Source organism: Molothrus ater, chromosome 19, assembly GCF_012460135.2.
Source record: "Molothrus ater isolate BHLD 08-10-18 breed brown headed cowbird chromosome 19, BPBGC_Mater_1.1, whole genome shotgun sequence".
Classification (NCBI taxonomy): Eukaryota; Metazoa; Chordata; class Aves; order Passeriformes; family Icteridae; genus Molothrus; species Molothrus ater.
Genome location: NC_050496.2, coordinates 4,356,470 through 4,378,430, shown reverse-complemented (window position 1 = coordinate 4,378,430; position 21,961 = coordinate 4,356,470). Strand labels below are relative to the sequence as shown.

Sequence of the window (21,961 nt, the reverse complement as noted above, 5' to 3'; positions counted from 1 at the left end):
ATCCAGGGGATAACATTCATTCTTAATCCTGGGGAATGCTGGGGGAGCTCCTGGACTCTCCCATGTTTGTTCTCCAGGGCATAAAATCCATCCTAATCCCATGGGAGGGCTGGGGGAGCTCCTGGACCCTGCTGGGCTTGTTCCCCAGGGGATAAAATCCATCCTCATCCTATGGAATACTGGGGGAGCTCCTGGACTCTCCCAGGCTTGTTCCCCAGGGGATAAAATCCATCCTCATCCTGTGGAATACTGGGGGAGCTCCTGGACTCTCCCAGGCTTGTTCTGCAGGGGATAAAATCCATCCTCATCCCATGTTTCCCAGGGGATAAAATCCATCCTCATCCTGTGGAATACTGGGGGAGCTCCTGGACCCTGCTGGGCTTGTTCCCCAGGGGATAAAATCCATTCTCATCCCATGTTTCCCAGGGGATAAAATCCATCCCGTGGGACGGCTGGGGGAGCTCCTGGACCCTCCTAGGCTTGTTCTGCAGGGGATAAAATCCATCCTCATCCTGTGGGATGGCTTGGGGGGGACTTCTGGACCCTCCCAGGCTTGTTCTGCAGGGGATAAAATCCATCCTCATCCTGTGGGATGGCTTGGGGGGGACTTCTGGACCCTCCCAGGCTTGTTCTGCAGGGGATAAAATCCATCCTCATCCTGTGGGATGGCTTGGGGGGGACTTCTGGACCCTCCCAGGCTTGTTCTGCAGGGGATAAAATCCATCCTCATCCTGTGGGGTGGCTGGAGGAGCTCCTGGACTCTCCCTCTCTGGGCAGGCAGCACTTGCTGCAGGAGCTCAGGGTAACGTGCTAACAAGCCTGGGAGGCTCCTCCAGACAGTTTTTCTTGTCCTTTCGATGCTAATCCAATGGCTGAGCAATGCATTGTCCTCCTGGGACCGCACCGGGCTGGGAAATGTGCTCAGCTGAGTGTGACAGAGAGGCGGGGGGGAGAGGCAAACCTGAGCTGGCAGCTCTGAGAATCTGCCTGGCCAAGGGGCACATCCAGCCCTCGGGGATGACTTTCCCTGCTCCCCTTCCCGGTGAGGGCTCTCGGGGGTGTTTAGCCTCAAATAACCCCACCCAAAGGGAGGAAGGATGCTCTGTCCTCTTCAGGAGCAATGGTTCAGCGTTTCCCACCCTGCCCTGCTGCTCTCCTTTCCCCTGGGCTCTGTCCCTTCCTTGTTGCCTCCTCCCTGCCTGGATGGAGCTGGGCAGAGCTGCCCAGTGGGGGAATTGTGCTCCCCAGGGGAATCAGGAGCTGTCCCTTAATGCGATCCCACTGCACCTCCCTTCTCTGCTGCGCACATCCTCCTCTCTCTTTAATTTTTAATTGCTGCTCGTGTTTCCTCGGAGCGTCTCCCTTTGCAGCCGGGGAGCCAGGAGCCCTTTGTGACCGATAAAGCTGCTTCAGGTTTTCCTTTCACCTTTTGTGTTTGCTTCTCCGTGAAGCCGGGGTCGTTGCTGGGTTTAATTAACATAGTGAGAGAAATGCATGAGTTTATTTAAGCAGGAGGAGAAAGGGAAATTCAGCTTCCCCGCTGCTCTCAGAACACATAATCCTATTGGGAGCTGAGGAGTGATCCCTACATCGATTATTCTCCTCTGCTGAATTAGCGAATTAGCAGCTAATGGAAGTGAAGGATTCACAGTGCTGACAGGCTGCAGGAGCAGGAGCTGCCCAAATTCCCCTGCAAGGCAGCGCTGACAGCCCTGAGCTGTCGGGAGCTGCAGAATCCCGGGTTCTACTCCTGACCTGGCTCTGCTCCTCCAGCAGAACCTGAGCACAGGACGGGTCCTGGCTGTGCCACCAGCGCTGGGGCTGCAGCACCCCTGGGGATCCCGGGCTGGGATGCTCCTCCTGCTCCCCAGTGATGCTGAGAGCCCATCTGTTGGGGAAGATGAAACAGGAAAGCCTTATAAATATGATTGTCTGGCAAAAGATTTTGAGACTATAGAAACTATAATTGAGATTGAAATGAAAGCAAGCTTTGAGATACCTCAGTTACTAAACAACGGGAAAACAATGGTGTGGCCAGCTGAAGGTGATCCCCTTTTGATGGAACAACACCCTCTGCTTGCAGACAGCTCCAAGGCTCAGAGCAGACCCTACAGCTTGGCAGAAGGGGTCCAAAGAGGAGTTTTTAGGGTTTAAAATGTAGCACAGTATGGTAATGTAATGATTCTTATAGGCTGTATGTAAATGCTATAGGATTTGTATCTTGTACTAGATTGGTTAGTGAGAATTAGAATATTCAGCACAGAAGAAGATTTATGGTACTGTAATGGGAACTTTGCTCTCTTACTCTCTCACCTCTCATCCTCTCTCCCCCTCTCTCCTCTCAGTCCTGCTCTGAGCTGTGGCTGGCAGCTCCAGCAGGGCCCTGCACCCAGGCCCTTTGCAATGAACCCCAAGTTCCAGTCCTGGCTGCAGAGATCTCTCATCTCTGTCCATCCTGACTGTCCCACCCCCTGACACTCCTACACCCATCCTGCGTGCTGGGGGCTGCAGCACCCCTGGGATCCAGGGCTGGAATGCTCCCCCTGCTCCCCTCGGGATGCTCCCATGGGCTGGGGGCTGCATCCAGCCTCAGCCCTGCTGGGTCTGCCCCTGGGGATGCCTTCAGGCAGGGCAGAAGTGCTGAACATCACCCCTGGGCTCCCAGCTGCTGCCCCAGGGCAGGAGGGGACAGAGATCAGCGTCTGCCTGGTGGTACAGCCCACGGGGACCCAGCCATGCAGCTCCAGGGAACAGAGAGCATCTCCAGAAAACAGCTCCAGGATCAGAGAACAGCTCCAGGATCAGAGAACAGCTCCAGAAAACAGCTCAGAGGCCAGAGAACAACTCCAGGGAGCAGAGAACAGCTCCAGAGAACAGAGAACAGATCCAGGGAACAGCTCCAGGGACAAAAGAACAGATCCAGGGAGCAAAGAACAGCTCTGGGGACCAGAAAACAGCTCCAGTGAACAGCTCTGGGGACCAGAGAACATCGCCAGGGACAAGAGAACATAGAAAACAGCTCCAGAAACCAGAGAACAGCCCCAGGGATCAGAGAACAGCTCTGGGGACCACAGAGCAGCTCCAGGGGTCAGAGAACAGCTCCAGCGATGAAAGAACAGATCAAGGGAACAGAGAACATATCTGGGGACCAGAAAACATAGAGAACAGCTGCAGGGACCAGAGAACAGCTCCAGAGACATGAAAACATGGAGAACAGCTCCAGGGGTCAGAGAACAGCTCCAGAGAACAGCTCCAGTGACCAAAACACAGATCAAGAAACCAGAGAACAGCTCCAGAGAACAGCTTCAGGGACCAAGGAGCAGCTCCAGGGGTCAGAGAACAGCCCTGTGAACTGGAGAACAGCCCTGGGGAACAGAGAGCAGCCCCATGGACCAAAGGACAGGTTCTGGCACCCTCGTGGTTGGTGAATCTCCCCAGGGCAGTGTCAGGTGCCGTCTCTCTGCTGCCTGTCAGCTGAGCAGTGTTCCTGCATTTCAGGTGTTGAGGGAAATGTTGCATCTTCTGCAGGCTGCAGTCAGAGGGACTTTAGGCTGGTGGGTGGATCCTCAGCACCCACATTTCCTGCTCTGACAGCAGCAAGGCCACCCATGCCCAGGGGTTTTGCTGCCTTCTCTTGGTCCCTTTCAGCAGTCTCGGGGAGCATCCCATGTTTGGGGATGCAAAGGTGGCTTTAGGACACTGCCATGCCCTCCCTGCTCTTTGCCCAGTGCTCTGAGGAGCAAATGGAGGGGTTTGTTTTTGCTGCCTCTGGCTGGTGATGCTCAGTGGCACAGGAAATCCCTCGGAGCCTCTGTGGCCCGTTGGGCAGAGCTGGGCAGGGGCGTGAATGCAGCAATGAGGCGGAGCCGAGCTGTTTGTGTCAATAGCAGAGCTCCCTGTCCCCAGCAGTGTCGCCTGGGGGGACAGGGGATTACAGTGCCTAAGTGATCCTAATGCCCAAAGCACTTGGGCACGGCAGCTCCTGCAATCGAATTATCTCTGTTATCTCAAGGGCAAGGCTGTGTGCCGGGAGAGGTTAAGGAAGTGCCTTGTCACAGCACATTACAGCTCCAGGGCCTGCTGGCATTGTCCCCCTCTGGGATCACTGTTTGTCCACGAAGACCCAGCAGCCTGAGGCTGGAGAGGGGGCTCCAGGATGGAACATGGGCAGATCCAGCCCCAGGCTTTGGGAAGCGCTGAGGAGGGTCCTGGGCTGCTTTTGGAGCCCCAGCACATGGGCACTGCTCACAAAAGCCCAGATGAATCTGTCACTGTGGCTTGTCTGGAGGTGGCCCAGGTCCAGAGCGACTCCAGAGAACAGCTCCAGGGAACAGAGAGCAGCTCCAGGCAGCAGAGAACATCCCCAGGGATGGATCCTTCTCCCCTCAATGTTACTCAGCGTCACTGAGCAGTGATGTGTGTGCATCTGTGACCTTTGCAAATATGTATTTTAGGCTTTATTTCTGGTGGGTTACAGCCCCAGCATTTATTACCCCTTTCCTGCAGCTGTGGTGACCCAAACCATGATGTTCTGTGAGGGAGCTTTGAGGGGCTGCACAGTTACCAAGGATCAGCTCAAGATCCCCAAGGTCTTTTGCTGGGTGTCCTAGGGTGGCTTTATGATGCTTGTATCCCCATTGTCTGTTCTGTTTGTGCTGTTCTGCACCTTTAAGATTGATTCTGAGAGTAAAGGGGGTGAGAAGAAGTGTGGAGTTTGTTAACAAAGTTAACAACAAAGTTAATAACAAAGAGTGGTTCAACAATTTTTGTTAACCACACTTATTTTTTAATAACAGAGTTAATAACAAAGTGTGGCTTTCAGAAGCTGCACTTGCTCCTCCACATTCCTGCTCCTGGACTGTGTTGTCTGCAGCACAGACAGACAGCAAGACGGAGCTCTGCTTTGCTTTTAGTTATTTTTTAGCTGGCTGAGGCAGAGAAGTTCCCTGGACTGTGGTTTGTCTTTTTCTTGGAACTGCTCAGCCCTGCTCTGGACTGAACACCCAGAAAAACACCAGGAGCTCACACCTGTGGCCCACTGGGGCCTGGATGTGGCATTTCCAGTGCCAGAGGGACTGATGGAGACTGAGCAAGCAGAGCCACACCCCACCACAAGGACTTTCTGAGTTTGCCATCTCTTCAGAACGGTGAGAGGTTCCATTGTTTAATATTATTCATTTTCCATGTCTGTGAGTACTTTGCTTGTTAAATAAACAGTTTTTAATTGTTAAATAAACAATTTTTCCACTCTTTTCAAAGAAGGTTTATGTCTCCCAAACCAATAGGAGGGAGGGGCCACTTGAATTTTCTTTCTACAGGGACCCCATTTGGAGTTTTCCTCCCAAATTTGCCCTAAACCAGGACACTGGGGCAGTGGTGCAGGTGAGTCTCATCTCCCAGAGGATGCTCTGGTGCTGGATCTGGAGCTTTGGCCCTGCCCCAGTTGCAGGCAGAGCTGGGGAGGGGCAGCCTGGAGCCTGCAGGGGATGCTCCATGTCAGCCTCTGGGTGAGCAGGGGCTCTTACTGGTGCCAAACTGGTTTCTTTTGGGGCAGCTGGCTGCCGAGTTGGTCCTCTCCATTCCCTGCTGCTGCTGAATTCAGAACAACAAACAAATGTGTGTGTGTGTGCAGTATAACTTCAGCATATTGATTTTTGGGGCTATTGCTTCTCAGCTGCCGAAGAAGATAATTCACTCCTTTATTACCATCCTTGGATTGTAGATTTATCCCTCTAAACAGACAGTGAGCTGGTAGTTAATTAAGCTTTTGTTTCAAGCAGCAGCACAGGGAAAGGATTGGCTGCTGCAGAGCTTCTCCTTGGGGATGAGGGCCCTGGGGGGTGGGGAATGCCACATCCCCATCCCTGGGGTGATGGATCCTGTTCTGGTGGGACCTGGGAGCTGCAGAAGTAACTCTGACTATTACTCCCTTCTGGTCCCAGCACCCTGCCAGGATGTGCATGGAGATTGACAAGAGCAGATTTCTATTTCTATTTTATTTTAATTATTTTATTTCAGATTTAATTTTTTAATTTTAATTATTTTATTTTAATTTAATTATTTTATTTTATATTTCAATTGTTTTATTTTATATTAATTATTTTATTTTATATTGTAATGATTTTATTTTATTTTATTTTATTTTATTTTATTTTATTTTATTTTATTTTATTTTATTTTATTTTATTTTATTTTATTTTGCTTTATTTTCCTGGCCAGTGCTGCAGGAGGCACCTGGAGGAAGCCAAGGTGGCTGAGCTGCCTTCTGCCTGCCCAAGAAACATCCAAACCCTTTGGGCGTGTTTTCCAGCCCAGGATCAGCTCTGGAAAGAGGAATGGGAGGACACCATCTCCTCCCTGGTCCCTTCTCCCCTCAATATCACTCACCCCTAATCCTTAAATAATTAATTTGTGGTGCTTTGCCACACCCCAGACTTTTCCTGCTGGGAAGCTGCTGCCACTGGGAAGAGCTGGATTGGCACGACCCAGAGCTTGTGGGATGTACAGAAGGACTTTGGGGTTATCCTTATGGAGGTCAGAGGGTCCCACCCCACAGAATTCCCCCCTCACTGAGCCCTGGTCCCCCTGCTCTGCACTCCTGGCTGGGATGTTCCCTGTGCCTCCCGGGCTCTTGGGAAGGCACAGCTGGATCCTGGCACACGCCAGGCAGTGCCCTGGTTGCCCCACCACCCACTCCATGCAGTGTTTATGTGCACTAGGAAGATTTCCAGCCCCCTGGAGCTGAGCTGATCTTGGAAAGAAGTTTTGGAATGAAGGGCTCTGCCTCCTGCTGCCGGCTGGAGCTGGGCTCTGGAGGGCAGCACCAGATTTTGAGGTGGTTTTACAGCTCAGGTGAGCAGCAAGAACTCCTGTCAGGAGCTGGGAATGGAGTGAGCAGGCAGGAAATCCTGGGTAGCAGGATCCCCACAGCACCTTCACCAGGCTGCTGCTCCCTCCTTGCCCAATGGCCAGGTGAGGAACACCAGGTGGCTTCTCCAGAGGAGCCCAGGTGCTCCCAGCTGCACCCAAAAGAGCAGGGACAGAGCACCCAGCTGGTGTTTGGGGTCTGTTTTGTGCTTGTCATGGTTGTGTCCATGAGGTCCCCACAGGATGGGCTCCAGGGAAGGGTGTCCTGGCCAAGGTGACCTGAGGGTTTGGCTTGGCAGTGCTGGCTGCTGCTGCTGCTGCTGAGCCACACTTGCTGCAAATCCTCAGTCTGTGCTTCCATCCCTCTGCATCCTGCTGGGATCTCACCCAGACCTGGTGTGGCAATGGCTCCTTCCCTGGCACCTGCCCACAAAAAGTGTGGATGAACACAAAAATCCTCCTGCATTTAAAAAATCCTGGAGAATATGGTTTTGCCTCTCACTTCTGCTTGGAAAAAAAAAAAAAGTGCTGCTTTATGAGGAAAAATTCTGGTTTGGGGTAAATTTCCAGCTGCTGTCCCTGAGCTCACTCATGGCTGGTGCTGTTGCAGCTTCATGCTCCCTGGAGCTTTGCTGACCCTGGTTTCCACTGGGGAGAAGGAAGCAGTGTGAGCATCTGGGGTGCCTATGGAAATGAAGTACCACAGCAGCATTTCCTTCTCAATCGGCCCCACAGGAAAACCCTGGGACTTCACACTCAGAGAAAACCCTGGGGTTGCACAATCAGGGTTAGTTTGTAGAGCAGTGGGTGGCTGGTGCTGGGATTCAGCACTTGAGGTGCAGATCACTAAGCCAGGCCAGGCAGGTGGGGCTGGAGGAAAATGGGACAGAGAGAGGTTGGGGAAGACCCTGGGAGGAGAGCATCCCATGGTGGGGAAGGCAAAGGGACATCTGTGTCACCCTGTGCTTTATGGTACCTGTGGTGGTATCCAGAGCAAAGAGGGACAGCCAGCCATGGGGCCAGCGTGGCATGAGGGACTCTGTTGGCACCACAGCCCCCAGCCCACGGCCTGGCCCTGTCCTGTAGCCGGGCCAAGGGGGGACAGCACTGTCCTTCCAGCCATCCTGTGCTCACCCCCGGGTGCTGCATCCCTTCCCTCACTCCCAGTGGGTGCACCCATCCTGGCTGGGGTTGCAAATGGGACATCTCTGGGCTCTGTGCACACTTGGCTCCTTTAAGCCCCAACTTCTGTGAGGTTTTTGTGCTTGTCACCTTCCACAGGAGAGCAGGAAACACCTCTGCTGAGCTCAGCACTGCTTCTCCTGCCTCAGCTCTTTGTCTTCCCAAGGACACCGCCCTGGTCCTCCTGGCAGCCCCCAGGAACACCCGGGGACTTTGGGAAGCCACGTTGTGGCTGTGACTGTGCCCCCAAGAGTGATGGGGCCGCAGAGCTGCAGCTTGGTGCTGTCACGGACTCCAGACCCGCCTTTCCCCACAAGGGAGCTTTGCCCTGCTCCTAACCCCCCACAAATCAAACATCACCCGGGCACGGTGCTGGGTGGCATTTCTGGTCTGCCTGTCCCCTCAGGGTGGCAGGCAGAAATGCCGGGTGGCATTTCTGGTCATCCCTGCCTCCCGGGGTCCCCACGCCGGGATCCGTCACCTGCGCGGGGATGCTGCCGCCCTCTCCGCCCAAACCCGCTTATCTCCCCCACAAAACGCCACCCCCTCACCTCGGGGGGTGTCCATGCCCACCTCCCCGTGCCCCGCTGCCCGAGCCCCTCTCCGCGGGCGCGGTAGCCGCTAGATGGCACGCGGAGCGCGGCGGAGCGCGGCGGAGGCTCCGCGGGGCGGCGCGGGGCGGAGCGGAGCCGCAGCGCGGGGTGCGCGGAGCGGAGCGGAGCCCGGGGGCCCGGCCATGGGCTCGGCCGGCAGCGGGCAGGGGCAAGGCTAGGGCGGGGGGGGTCCCCGCAGCGCCCCCCGGCCCGCACAGCCCCGCTCGCCGCCGCTGGGGGGGTGCGGGGCCGCCCCCTGCCCGCAACTCCGAACGATGATCACTGTCAACGCGGATGGCAAGATAATGGTCAGGAGATGCCTCGTCACCTTGAGACCCTTTAGGTAAAGTTGGGGTTTCCTCCTGGCGCCGCCGCCTCGCCCGGATCCTGCGGGCGGGGAGTGAACGGTGCGGGGGCTGCGGCTGCGGGGCTCGGGCTCCTTGCGGGGATGGAGCCCAGCTGGGGATGGCGGGGATCGGGCAGGGATCGGGCAGGGATCGGGCAGGGCTGGGGATGGAGCCCAGCTGGGGATGGCGGGGACTGGGGCAGGGATCGGGGCAGGGCTGAGGATGGCGAGGATCGGGGCAGGGATCGGGGCAGGGTCCGGGCAGGGCTGGGGATGGCAGGGATCGGGGCAGGGATCCGGCCAGGGTCCGGGCAGGGCTGGGGATGGCAGGGATCGGGGCAGGGATGCGGGCAGGGATCCGGGCAGGGATCTGGGCAGGGATCCGTGTGGGGCGTGCGGATGGAGCCCAGCTGGGGATGGCAGGGATCGGGACAGGGATCCAGCCAGGGATCGGGGCAGGGCTGGGGATGGCAGGGATCTGGGCAGGGATGCGGGCAGGGATCGGGGCAGGGATCGGGGCAGGGGTCCGGGCAGGGCTGCCCGCCGGGCACCGTGCGGCTCCTGCAGCTCCCGCTGGCCGCCGGTCCCGGCTCGCCCCGCCGCCGGTGTCTCCGGGGTTATCGCGGGGCTGCTGCCGCTGGCTTTTATGGGAACGGCTCTCGGAGATGTTGGTACTCGGGGGGATTCGGTTCCTCTGCTTTGAGCGGGCTGGTGCAGCTGGGGATCCCGAACCCCACCGTGAGCTGGGGTGGATGTCCAGACCTGAACCCCTCCGGCTCCAGCACACCCGTACCCACCCATTGCTTTCCCCCCTTGCTGTAACTCCCCATTTTTGCTTCCATGCATTCGCTTCCCCTCTCCAGCCCTTGCTCTCCGGCTTCTTTGCTTCGCTGGAGACGTGCTTAGGTTGGTCCAGAGCTTGAGATGTTGGGAGATGTTGGTGTTCCGATGGGGAGAGGGACCAAAACCCCCTCGAAATAGAAGGGAACGTGCCGGGGGACGAAGCTCCAGGTGGGGCCAGCCCATCCCAGCGGCTTCCAGCGCTCCCCGCTGTGTTTGGAGCTCTGGGGTCACCGGAGGGATCTGCTCGCTGCCTTTTTGCTCGGCCCGGGTAGCGCCTGTCGGGAAGGAGAACGGGCTGGGCTTGCACTCAGGTGTGAGAGGTTTTCTGCCTCTCCTCGGGAGCTGCTCGGCTCTGCTTGCCAGGAGCGATTTCTGCTGCTGGATGCCGCTGCACTGCCCTGGGACTGGGGAACTTGGCCAAGGGGATGGCACAAAGAGCTGGCAGAGGTGTGAGGGCTCCCAGAGCTCAGGGCTGAGCACTGGCAGAGGTGTGAGGGTTCCCAGAGCTCAGGGGTGGAGCAGGGTGTGACTGTGAGACGGGCACACTGACCCCGGGGGATGCTCTTTGCCTGGCTGTTTGCTCTCCTAACTGGGTTTGAGTTCCACAGTGAGGAGGTGACTGGCTGGAGCATCCCTGTGCCCTGGGCATCACCCCTGAGGCAGGGGAGCCCCATCTCCAGCAGTGACCTGGGGTCAGGGTCAGGGGAGAGCACAGGGAGTGCATGGCAGGGTGATCACAAACTCCTGTTAGGGATGAGGATGAGTGTGGGTGAGGGGTTTGTGATGGCTGGATGGTCTCTGGTGCCCAGGTGGAGAACTTGCACTGTCCTGACCATGTGCCCTGGGCTGGCTTCTGCTCTCCAACCAGTACAGCCCAGTGTTGGTGCCCCTGGAACCAGCAGGGTTACCTTGTTTTAACATCCAGGCTCTCCCTGTGCAAGAGGAGGAATTCCCAAGCCCCTCTCCTTACTGTCCCACAGTGTCCAGGACCTCTGCCCCCCCTCCCTGCTGCTGTCGTGCTGGGTGTCAGCCCCATGCCACAGTCCTGGGTCACCTTGCTCCCAGCCCAGCGTGGGCGAGTGTTGGCACCGCCCAGCTCCAGCCTGGTGCAAATCAGCTCCGCTCCCCTAACATCAGCACCCCCCATGCTCAGCTGTGGGTCAGAGATGACCTCCAGCAGTGGGAGAAGGTCCTGGCAGCCAGGATGGGTCCTGTAAAAGGACAGGCTCCCTGCTGCTGGCTGGGCAAAGCCTCCCTGCTCGGGGAATCCCGTGGTGCCATCGGCAAACAGCACGCAGGAAACCTGATCCTGTGCACCAAAGCATTTCATTAACCTCCCTCCAGACACACTTAGCAAAGCAATGCAGAGCCCTGAGCTGGGAGAGCACCTGCAGAGAGGGAGCAGATCAGCCTGGAAAACTACAGGAATGGCCAAGGGTGGCTCTGACTTCATCTCAGCAGCAAAGGGGTCTCACTTGTGATGGTGAGAGGCGGGAGAGCTGGATCCAGGCACAAATTCACCAAGGAGCCCTGGCCCAGCTCGCCCAGCTCTTGGCCCTGTAGTTCTGTTCACCAGCTGGGAACCAAAGCCAGGCTTTCAGTGGGATGTGACAGTGGCCAGTGAGAGCTCACTCTGGTCCCTGCATGGATCCCATGGCTGAGCATCAGTCTCACAGCACCACAAGCCTGTTGGGCTCCAAACAAAAGGGGTTTCAGGGAGAGGAGTCATTCATCAGCCTGACTTCTGCTGGTAGGAATGGTGGCTCAGCTTTTGGGAATTGAAATCTTGTCTAATAAAAGGTGTTACCTGACCCTGCAGCCCTTGGTTTCCCCCTGCACCTGTGCAGGATTCTCCTGTGGGTCCCAGCTGGGTGATGTGGCACCATGGGCACAGTGCCAGTGCCACATTCCCAGTGCCACAGCCCCATCCTGCTGGGTGCTGCTGGCCTTCCTCCCCCCAGCACATCCCAGCTCAGCACTCAGACCCTCCTGGTCACATCCAGCCTTCAGTTCCATGGGCCAAAATCCTCCATGACTGGGGCATCACTTCCAGTTTTCATTTAAGACTTGAGGAATTTCACTTTCTTTTCTTTTGGGCACCATGCCAGAGCCCAGAACTGTGAACATTTCAGTTTGGGGAGGATGTGGAGAGTGACTTGGCACCAAACTGTGCCAAAGTGATGAATTAAATGTGACATGGATGACAGGCAAAGCCAGCATGCAGGATAGATGTTGTTTGGTCCTTGGAGCTCCAGAGTCTTTAGGGAGTTAGTTTTGATTTTAGGGGAGAGAACCCAGTGCGTTTGGACCATCTGGGATCTGGTATGTTTTACATACTTTTTTACTTTACCACAGATTTGTGGTAAATTTGTTTTCTGTATAGGGAGTTTCCACTCAGGTGAGTCTGGGCATTTTTATTCACCTGGAGAACAGGAGCAAAAGTGAAGGATTTGGGGTTCTCAGGCTGAAAGCCCAGCCCTGCACCATCCCTGCTCCCTGGAGCACTGCTCTGGGCTGGATCCACTGATCTCCCAAGGACAGCAATTCACTAAAGCTCCAATTCCTCTTTTTTCTTTTTTTTTAAATTTTTTTTTGAAAAAAGCATCTTGCATCTCCCCTACTCCCTCTGTAATCCAGTCAAAATGAAAAAGGTTTAGTTTCCTAGGGAGATGGTAGAGCACAGATCACCTTTGTATCTTTTTCTTCCCTTCCCCTTTTCCTTTCTGCTCAGTGTTTAAGGATCCCTCCTTGCCAGACTATAATTATGAAGATTAAAAAGCATCAACAAGGTCTTGCATAATGATGAAGATATTGTGAATAGGAGGTGTGAGAGCAGGATCAGGGCTGGGTATTTATTGAGCTGATGCTTTTTAAAAATGCCCCTTGTGGGAGGGGACACCAGGACAGGGCCATGGGTGGGTTTTGGACCAGGATGGACCCTGGGGTGCAGGACCTGCCTGGGCTTTCCTTCAGCTTGTTTCTTCTCCAGCCTGCTGTTGTCCTCTCCTGCCAGGGATGGGACAGCATGCCCTAAGGGCAAATTCAGCCCTCCAAAGCCAAGCTGGGTGCAGCAATCCCCTCCAGGGTGCTCCTGAGAGCCTTTCCCAGAGCCAGCCCTGCGCTGGGCTCAGGCTGTGACAATGGCAGATCATGCACTGACGTCCCCAGATCACCCCCTCTCCAAGCTATTTATGGGACACCACGTTACTCTGCAGCATCAGGGACGCTCTGCTGCCTCCACAATCACCTCCCTGCTGGAGCTGGACCACAGCTCTCTGCAAAGCCTCCTCCCAGGCAGCTCTGGAGGGGCTGAGGGCTGTATGGTGTCTGTGTGCACATCCCACAGCTGCCTGCTTCATCAGCATCTGCTGGAAGCAGCTCCCCTGCTTACTGCTTGTGTGGGGCTGTGCCTGCAGGGATGGGAGCCTGGATCAGTGAGTGCAGAGTGCTTTAGGCAGCTTGTAGAAACTTCTTTCCACCCCTCTAGGGATGGCTCATTCAGAAATAAAGGGACCTGAGTTGGTCCAGGCTGCACAGGGATGTCAGGCAGGTCTAGTGATGCACTTGAGCATCCCCTCTGCCAGGTGGGTCAGCTCTGCCAGGTGGGTCAGCTCCAGCTCACTCAGGTGGGTCGACTCCAGCCCTCCCAGCTCCAGCCCTCCCAGCTGGGTCAGCTCCCCCAGGTTCAGCTCCCCCAGGTTCAGCTCCCCCAGGCCAGCTCTGGCCTGGCTGTCAGGGAGGGTTTGTGCTGGTGCTGAGTGTGCTGCTGGCAGAGCTCATTGGTGCTGACAAGCCCAGGATGTTGCTTTTCCCCCTGATTAGGTGGGAGGTGAGAAGGGGATGGGGAGCTGGGCTGTGCTGCTTGCCCAGAGCCCAGAGCCAGGTGCCCCTGATCCACTGAGGATGGGGCAGGGCTGATCCACAGGGATGGGCAGGAATTAGGGGTCTGTCTGCTGTGAGCAGGCAAAGGAACCCTTTGCTCCTGAGCTGGCTGCTGCTGAGAGTGAGGCTGCCCTGGATCTGGGGCTCAGGTGTGTGCTGTCTGTGTGACAGCAGCATCAGAGCTGCCTGCATGGAGGTGGGGAGCTCAGGGGATCCCCTGCCAGTGCCCAGGAGTCTCTCCAGGCAAGGCAAGCCTGGCTGTGCTGTGCAGGGACAGCAGGGAGCTGCCCTGGGAGCTCCTCCACCAGATCTCCCTGGGGAAGCCCAGCCCTTCTTGAGCTGCTTGACCTGGTACTTGAGCTCTCCACAACATCTCCAGTCACTAACAAGGGCTTTGAAGCAGGTCACTTTATTTGTTAGCCCTTTCCAGCAGCAGATAATTGCAGTGCTGGCGTGCTGCAGCCCAGAGCTGAAGGCTGCTCCTACTCCTCTGCCTTTCAGCTGTGCAGGAATGCTTAGATGGAGCCCTGGGGGCTCCTCTGGCCCTGGAAAAGCCAGGGTGGCTGTGCTGTGGCAGCTCCTGAGCCCTGTGGAGGATGCTGTGAGCTCGTAGGAGAGCTGCAGGCTCCTGTCCTCTGTGCTTTGCTTCCCTTTAGCTGAAAGGCAGCAATGCCAGGGCACCCCTGAGGGCTTCCTCAGCTCCCTGCCCCACTCAGGATTGATTTACCTGTTACAAACCTGTTGTTTCTCCAGGCTGGCTGGGGTTGCCTTTTCTCTTTCTCCTCCTGGAGATTTCCCCTGGGTTTGAGATCATGCTGCTGCTCTGGGAGTGTCACACTGACACCTGGCAGTGGCTCTGCCAGGCTTTTCCTTTTTTTTTCTTTTTTTTTTTTTTTTTTTTTTTGTGTGGCTGCTGGAGTCTTCTGCACCTCCAAGGAGTCCCGGGGATGATGGCAGCGTCTCTGAGCAGTGGAAGGAGGCCAGACATCCATCCCTTGGCACAGAGCACTCTGCTTTTCACTCCAGGCTGGCACAGAGCTCTTGCCTTCAGCCCTTCCACCCCCAAAAGAGGGACTGGCTGAATTTGGGCAGAGCAGGAGCAGTGCTGGGAGCTCCTGTCCCTCCTGGAGGTGACATCCTGCCCTGTGTGTCCCCTGGGAGCCACTTCCCTGCCAGCCCTGGGAGCAAAGCAGGGATGGGGTGGCCCCAGGCCACATGAGTGCAGGTCCCTCCTTGTCCCCTTGTGCACAGGGGACACAATGACAATGCTGCTGGCCTAGTTACAGGGGAACAAAAGGCTTTGTATAAAAAACTAAAAGGGTTTTTTTTTAGGTCCTTTGGGAGGAAGGGAAGGTAAAGGTCTCTCTTTACTCCTCTCCCCCAGAGGAACACAGGAATTGTTTATTGTCGTGGTTCCTGTGCTCGGGGTTGCTGGGCTGGCCCTGGTGGAGCATCACGGGGCAGTGGAGGTCTGGCTCAGCCTCCCTGCTGAAGATGCAGATCCTCCACTCCCCCTGAGGGCAGTGGGGGGTTCCTCAAGGCCTGCATTGGAGAGGCTGCAGGGATTTCAGAGGGGGCTCTCAGGCAAAACCCCCTGCTCAGTGCCAGGGTTTGTGTCCTGGGCTCTTTGTGAAGCACACAAGGCTCTGGGGTGAGGTGCTGGTGGGGCTGGGGCTGCACAGATGCTGCTCTCTGCCAGGGCTGGGTGGGCCTCAGGGATGGAGCTGGGATTGCCCCAGACACCCAAAGCCTCTCCTGCTGCTGTGCAAGGGATTTCCCCAGGCCATGGGGTGCTGGGGCTGGCTGGCCTCACACCTTGCTCCAGCTCTGCTTTCTCTCCTGCAGGATTTTCGTGCTGGGCATTGGATTTTTCACACTGTGCTTCCTGATGACATCCCTGGGAGGGCAGTTCTCAGCCAAGCGCCTGGGGGACTCCCCCTTCACCATCCGCACCGAAGGTGAGCGCGGCCCCACCGGCCTGGCCTGGCCCCTGAGAACAGCCAGGGGAATGCCAGGGAGGCAGGAACCTGCCCTGCAATGGGAAATGTAACCACCCTCCCTCTGAATTATCAGAGTTTTGAAATTAAGGGGCTCTCAGGCAAAGATATGGAAATTGGAGTAATAGTCCTGTACTAGCAAAATTAAAAATACAAATGCAATAGTACAAACAAACAAATAAACAAACAAAAAATCAGAGTCAGACCATGCCAGAGTCAGAGCAGTCCCTGTCCCCTGTGTGTCAGGGGGTGGCACAGCCCCATCCCATGGGGGCTCAGCCCTCCTGCAGTGCCAGCTGTGGCTCTGCTGGAGCAGGGATCCTGCACAAGGGGGGAGTTTTCCTCTGCAGCTCCAGGGCTGCTGGAGATGGGCCTGGGCTCCCTCTGGCCATGCAGGGCAGCAGAAGCTGCTCCTCTGGCAATGCACTGGGCAAAGGCTGCTGTGCTGTGCCAGCACCTCAGATTGGATCCAGGTAGGAATGCTTGGCTCCTCCCCTGGGCGCAGCATCTCCCCATGGGATGCTGGAATTGGATCAGCCCTGCAGGGACACTCAGTGGCCATGGACAGCAGAGATCTCCTGGAGGGAGGGTTGGCTGGGGGAGAGATAAAGAAAAAACTGCCCCATGGACAGCAGAGAACTGCCCCAGCTCTGACAGATGGGAACAGAACACACACCCCCATTTCCAACCTAAGATCCTCTTGTGCTGCCCCCACGTGCACAGCCCAGCTGAGCTGATGAGTGCCAGGGATGCAGGAGGATGGTGCTTGGATCTTCCATTCCCATCGGTGTAGCCATGATATTTTCTGAAAAATCCTTTCCTTTGGATTTTTCCTCCTGAGAAGCTGAGAGGCCTCAGGAACAAAATGTAACCAATGGTTATCTGCTGCTGTGGAATGCAACAGGTGCATCTGGGATTGGGCTCATGTGGTTGTTTCTAATTAATGGCCAATCACAGCCCAGCTGTCTGGACTGTCTTGGTCAGTCACAAGCCTTTGTTATCATTCTTTCTTTTTCTATTCTTAGCCAGCCTTCTGATGAAATCCTTTCTTCTATTATTTTAGTATATTTTATAATATATATCATAAAATAATAAATCATCCTTCTGAAACATAAAGACAACATTCTCGTCTCTTCCCTCATCCTAAGACCCCTGCAAACACCATCACACAGGGGTCCTTCCTGGCCCTTTGGGGACTATCAGGATGGCTCAGAGCCCTGTTGGCCTCTCTTGCCACGTGTGGCTTTGCCCTGTGGCTCCAACCTGGCTGTGCTCATACCCAGAGCTGTGGCAGGTGGGGCTGAGTGCTGGGCTATGGATGCTGACCCTGGCTCACAGCAGGAAATGGGGAAGCAGCAGGATCAGAGCCTCAGCTGGCAGCAGTGTGGGTGTGTGGGCTGCCCCTGGTCTGACCTGTGGAGGATCTGGCTCAGGTGCTTGGAGGTCTCGGTGGGTTTGAGCACTTGTGGCCTGCAGGGAGTGGGAATTGCTCCTTAGGGAAGGGGAAATAAAAGGCCTTTGTGGTTTTATGCAGGTACTGAAATGTAGAAGAGAAATATTCTAATTTTTAGCAAGTGTTATGTTGTATTTAACACCTCTTTTGGTGAGACACAAAGTCAGCTCAGGAGACACTTCTGTGGTGGGACAGTCATGGCCTGCCCCTGCTCTGGGAGGACACTGCTGCCATGGACTGAGCTTCCCCTGGCTTCTTGTCTGAGACTCCAGTCAGGTGAAATGCACAGAGGGAACTGCCCAGCTTGAGCTGCCCTGAGCAGGGTGAGATGGTCTTGGTCAGGCCACCGTGGTCTTCTCCTCCTCCATACCAGAACCAGGGGAGGATCTGAGCTCCACAGCCTCACCCAGGATGTGATTTTGGAGCATTAAATCCATTCCTTGAGGTGCTGGAAGAAGTGCCAGCTGCTTCCCTATGGGAGGAGAGGGATAAAATGGTGTTTTCCAGCAGCTGGATGGTGCTAAACCTCTTAGTTGACTTTCCAAGAGCTGTTTTTGCATCCTGTGGCAGCTGGATCTGTGTTCTCCCTATGGATGGAGGACATGATGGCTGATGTTCCTCCCCCTCTGCTCCTCTAGCTGCTCCATTCATCCCCTTTCTGATGTCTGGTGTTTTCCTGGTGACCCCAGCCTGGAGCAGGTGGCAGGGTCGGTGATTTTCAGTGCTCCTGCCCTTGCTCAGGGTAGGTGTCCCCATGAGGAAGGTGGGTTTATGTTCCTGTCCCCAAGCCAAGCACATACCTGGTGAATGAAGCCTGGTTTGAGGGGATTTCTTCCTTCCTAGGATAAGAAACAGCACAAGGAGAGTGGGCAGGAGCCCCCAGACCAGCACCTTCTCCAGACCTGGCTTTTGAGGAGGTGGGCTGTGAAAAGATTGCAGAGTTTGAAATGAAAGGTGTCACTGTTACAGCTGCCCTGTGGCCCAGAGGAGCCCCAGTGTCCCTGAAAGGTTTGTAGAGAGCTGAAGGAAAGGCAGAGACACTGATGAGCTGTGGGCAGCTGAGGTGTGGCACAGGTTGTGCTGCAAAGAGCAGCAAAGGTTTCCAGAAACCGGCAGAAGCACCTGGGGTCAGCCCAGAGGGCTCTAAAACTGGGCTGAAATAATGGCAAAAATGGAAAAAAGATCATTACTCAGCTCTTCACCCCCTTTCTGGATGCCTTGGAGTGGCTTTTCCCATCCTTATCCTTAATTTAACCCAGACCTTTGAGTCCACTGGCTGCATCCTTGCCTGTCTCTTGTTTCCTGGGAGCAGTGTCAGCACTGCCCTGGAGCTGGGGCAATCCAAATCTCCTTTCTCAGGCCCTCACACCTCAAATCCTCCACGTTCAGGGGTTCAGGTGATGAAATCAAGGTGTGTAAATGGGTTCACCCTCTTGCCTGAGCCTCTCTGGCTCTGCTGAGGGCTGTGAGCTGGCTGGGAGAGATGCTGCTTTGCTCCAAGGTGGTGCAGGTTGAATGTTGCTTCTGGTAATGCCTGACTGGTCACATTTAAAGAAGAAAAGAAGTAAATTATAACCTAGGTCCTCTAATTTTTCAAGGTTTTGGTCTCTTAGCTTTCTAACTGGGTAAGGCAAATCCTGCTTTGTTAGAAAGCTCAAAAATTCGATGCAAAACCGATTTTTTTCCCTATATTCAGTGGCTTTGCCAAACAAACTATTGCTTCCAGATGAATTGCTGCACATTTGGCTGTTGTTGTGCTGCTTATTGGGGAAGATGAGCTTCATTCATGGCCTCACACACTGGTTTTAAACACAAAGCATCCTCTCTGCTGTCTCTGGAGGAAGATGCTGGAGGAAGGTTGTGTTCTTTGTCCCCAAAGCTTGGCAGGCACAACCTGAGAGGTTTTTTCTCACTATTAAACACCTGGTTCAGGTTTTTGGGGTTCAGTCCTTCCTGTCACAGCTTTTACAGAGGCTGCTGTGGTTCCTGCTGTGCCAGTTTTATATTCTGAAGTACCTGCTGCCTCCCAGGCTCAGGATGAATTTTGATTTAGGAGTGAAAAGGGGTAATAAAAGCATAAAGAGCCATTTACATTCCTCCTGGCCATGGTAGGCTGTTTGTAGGGACTGGCTGTGGGTGATGAAGGTGCTCCCAGGGGTGAGTAACCCCCAAAGCAGAGTGGGACCAAGGCTCAGGGAATGTCCTGGCCAGGAGCTGGCCAGTGTCACCACAGAGCTCCCTCTGTCCCCTGGGAAAGGCTGTGGCTGTTGGGGGGAGGATCTGATCGCTGGGAGAACCAGGAATCCACCCATGGCCAAGGCAGGAAGGGCGGTGGATCCTGGGCAGCCTCCCTGGGAATGGGAAAGGTGGAATCACAGCCCCTGGGGAGATGGGAAAATCCATCCCTGAGAGCACCCTGGGGTGAGGTGAGGGCAGGGCTGACCCCTGTGCTTGGAGCAGGAGCTGAGGAGGAGCTCAGAGGCTCTCCTGGCTGAGGGGAGGTGCAGCTCACGTGGAGTGAGCATCCATGTGCTGCTTATTAGCACTGTGAAGCCTCCAAAGGTCTGTTTGAATAACAAACTGGCATTTAATTAACATGTGTTCTGGATCCCAGGGAAGGCCAGGAAATATTCCTGGCAGTGGTGGTGGCTGTTCAGCACGCAGTGCTGGGCTGGAGGCGAGCTCAGAGGAGCAGCTTAATTGTGCTGGGCTGGTGATGAGCCCTTGGTGTGATGAGGGATGGGAATCTGCACAAACCAGCGACCAGGGGAGAGGTCCTGGGTGTGGCCTCAGCTTTGCCATGCCCAGGCCTGAGTGTTTCCCAGGAATGGGCTCCTGGTGGGGAAGGAGCCTGGTCCCTGCTCCCCCTGGACTCCTGGAAGGGCCCTTTGGAGCATCATTGATGAACTGATGGGTGTTGCAGGGCAGCTGCCATCCCCCTCCACGTGCTCTGGGGTGTGCAGCTCTGCACTGGAGCTGGGGTATAAATGGGGTGGGCTTGTGGTGAGTGTCAGCTCCTTCCTGGGGCTGAGCCCAGCTTTTGAGGCTGTTTGTGCTGCTCCTTGTTCCCAGGGTGCTGCCAGACCCAGCTGAGCAGGGGAAGCTGCCTGTGCCCTTCGGTGCCTGCAGAGAGCAGGGGTGTGGGAACCCAGAGCATCCCTCTGCCTGTCCAGGATGGCCAGGACCCCTGCCAGGGGCTCAGAGACCCTGGCACAGAGCCCAAAACACCTGGAGGTTTGATTATGACCCATGGAGCAAATTACCAACCTTAGATGAAGATCAGCAAGCCACAACAGTTTAGGTAGAATAATAGTGAAGTTATCACGGGGCGGAAAAGTAGATTTTGGGGTTTCTAGAATGGGGGTTCAGGAGGCAAGATGGAAAGAACTGTGTGTGTCCAGCCTTTCTCCTTCTTCTTCTTGGCCTCCATCTTCTGCTGTGATGTTGGCACTTTTGGATTGGTTTAGAGTAGAAGCTCACTGTCTAACATAGGTGATAGGTATTGGAAAGTAATTGTAAACATTGCACACGTAGTTTTTAGTATAAAGACATAACACCAACCTGGGGACAGGCAGTGTGCCTGGAACATCCTGCTGGATGGACTTCAGTAGGGCAGGAGAAAATTTTTTATAGATAAGATAAAATAAACAACCTTGAGACTGAGAACTGAAGAGCTCTGACTCCTTCAAGCACCAGGCTGGGAAAAGAGACTTTCAACATTCTCGGGGTTGCAGCAACCCAGAAGGACCCTGAGACTGGGGGATGTCAAAAAATTATTTGTTTTAAAATCATCCAAAAAATCCTTTGGGTTGTGGATGGATGCTGAAGTTCATGGTCGAGTTTAGGCTGAGGCTGTTCCTGTTTCTCCCTGAGTGACCTGCCCAGCCCAGCTTTGAGCCTCAACTATTGCAATTCAAAGGGAGGGAGACATGAAAATGCCCCAGCCCTGCCCAGAGCTTTCCTGGCTCCTGAACTGTGCGAGCAGCCAGTCATAACCAAAATAAACATAGATGTGAGGCAGGAGCATGAACAGGAGAAATGGATAATGTCACAGTCCAGAAGTTAATCCCATTTAAAATTTGATTTTTGTATGTGAATACCTTTCTCGGAGGCTCCCTCCAAAGCCAAGTTTCTTGGTGTGTGCCAGAAATCATTCTTCAGATGGATTCTCTGCTTGGTGATTCGCTGCAGTAGAGGCTTTGCATCTTAACAATAAATAAAAAAACCCTTCTGAAATGCAAGTTATTTTATCCTAATCCTCTGCTGTCAAGTAAACACAGACAGAGGTTTCTTTGTTTTGAAATGGCCACTGAGAGAATTTATTCTGCAAACAAAGATGTAGATAAAAAAGGGAAATAGAGAAGTCTATAAATTTTGAATGTGGGAGATGCTTTGGAAGGGCTCTAGACTCGGGAGATTGAGTTTTCTGTGCCCTCTTCTCTCCTCTCATTTAGAATTTAATATGTTTGATGATCCTTTTTTTCCCCCAAGCATCTTCCTTGCAGTTGTTTTACTGCCAGAGTCAGGGGGCAGGAGGCTGCTGCTGAAAAAGCACCAAATTCTGTAATCCTGGTGCTGGGAGGGGTTTGGCTGTGGTCCCTGGGCCCGTGGCTGTGCCCCAGGCTGGATTTGGTGGGATGTGCATCCCGCTGGTGGAGCTTGCTGCTGCAGGGGATTAGCCAGGGAAAACGGGTTATTAAGTGTTAAAACGTGATTAGATGTGGCTGGAATGGTGCCTGCAACTGCTGTGGCTGCTTCAAAGAATCAAAAGCCTTTGGATTCCTCTTGCTGTTGGTTC

General features: G+C 54.8%; 1 protein-coding gene across 1 annotated transcript in view; it reads left to right on the top strand.

Moving 5' to 3' along the window:
- Nucleotides 1-8,762: 8,762 nt before the first annotated feature.
- Nucleotides 8,763-21,961, top strand: part of MGAT5B (alpha-1,6-mannosylglycoprotein 6-beta-N-acetylglucosaminyltransferase B) — a 79,103-nt gene continuing 65,904 nt past the window's right edge. The window contains exons 1-2 of the mRNA XM_054516846.1: nucleotides 8,763-8,985; nucleotides 15,559-15,671. Of these exons, the coding sequence (XP_054372821.1) occupies nucleotides 8,918-8,985; nucleotides 15,559-15,671 (181 nt within the window). The 5' untranslated portion in view covers nucleotides 8,763-8,917. The remainder of the gene's footprint in view (nucleotides 8,986-15,558; nucleotides 15,672-21,961) is intronic.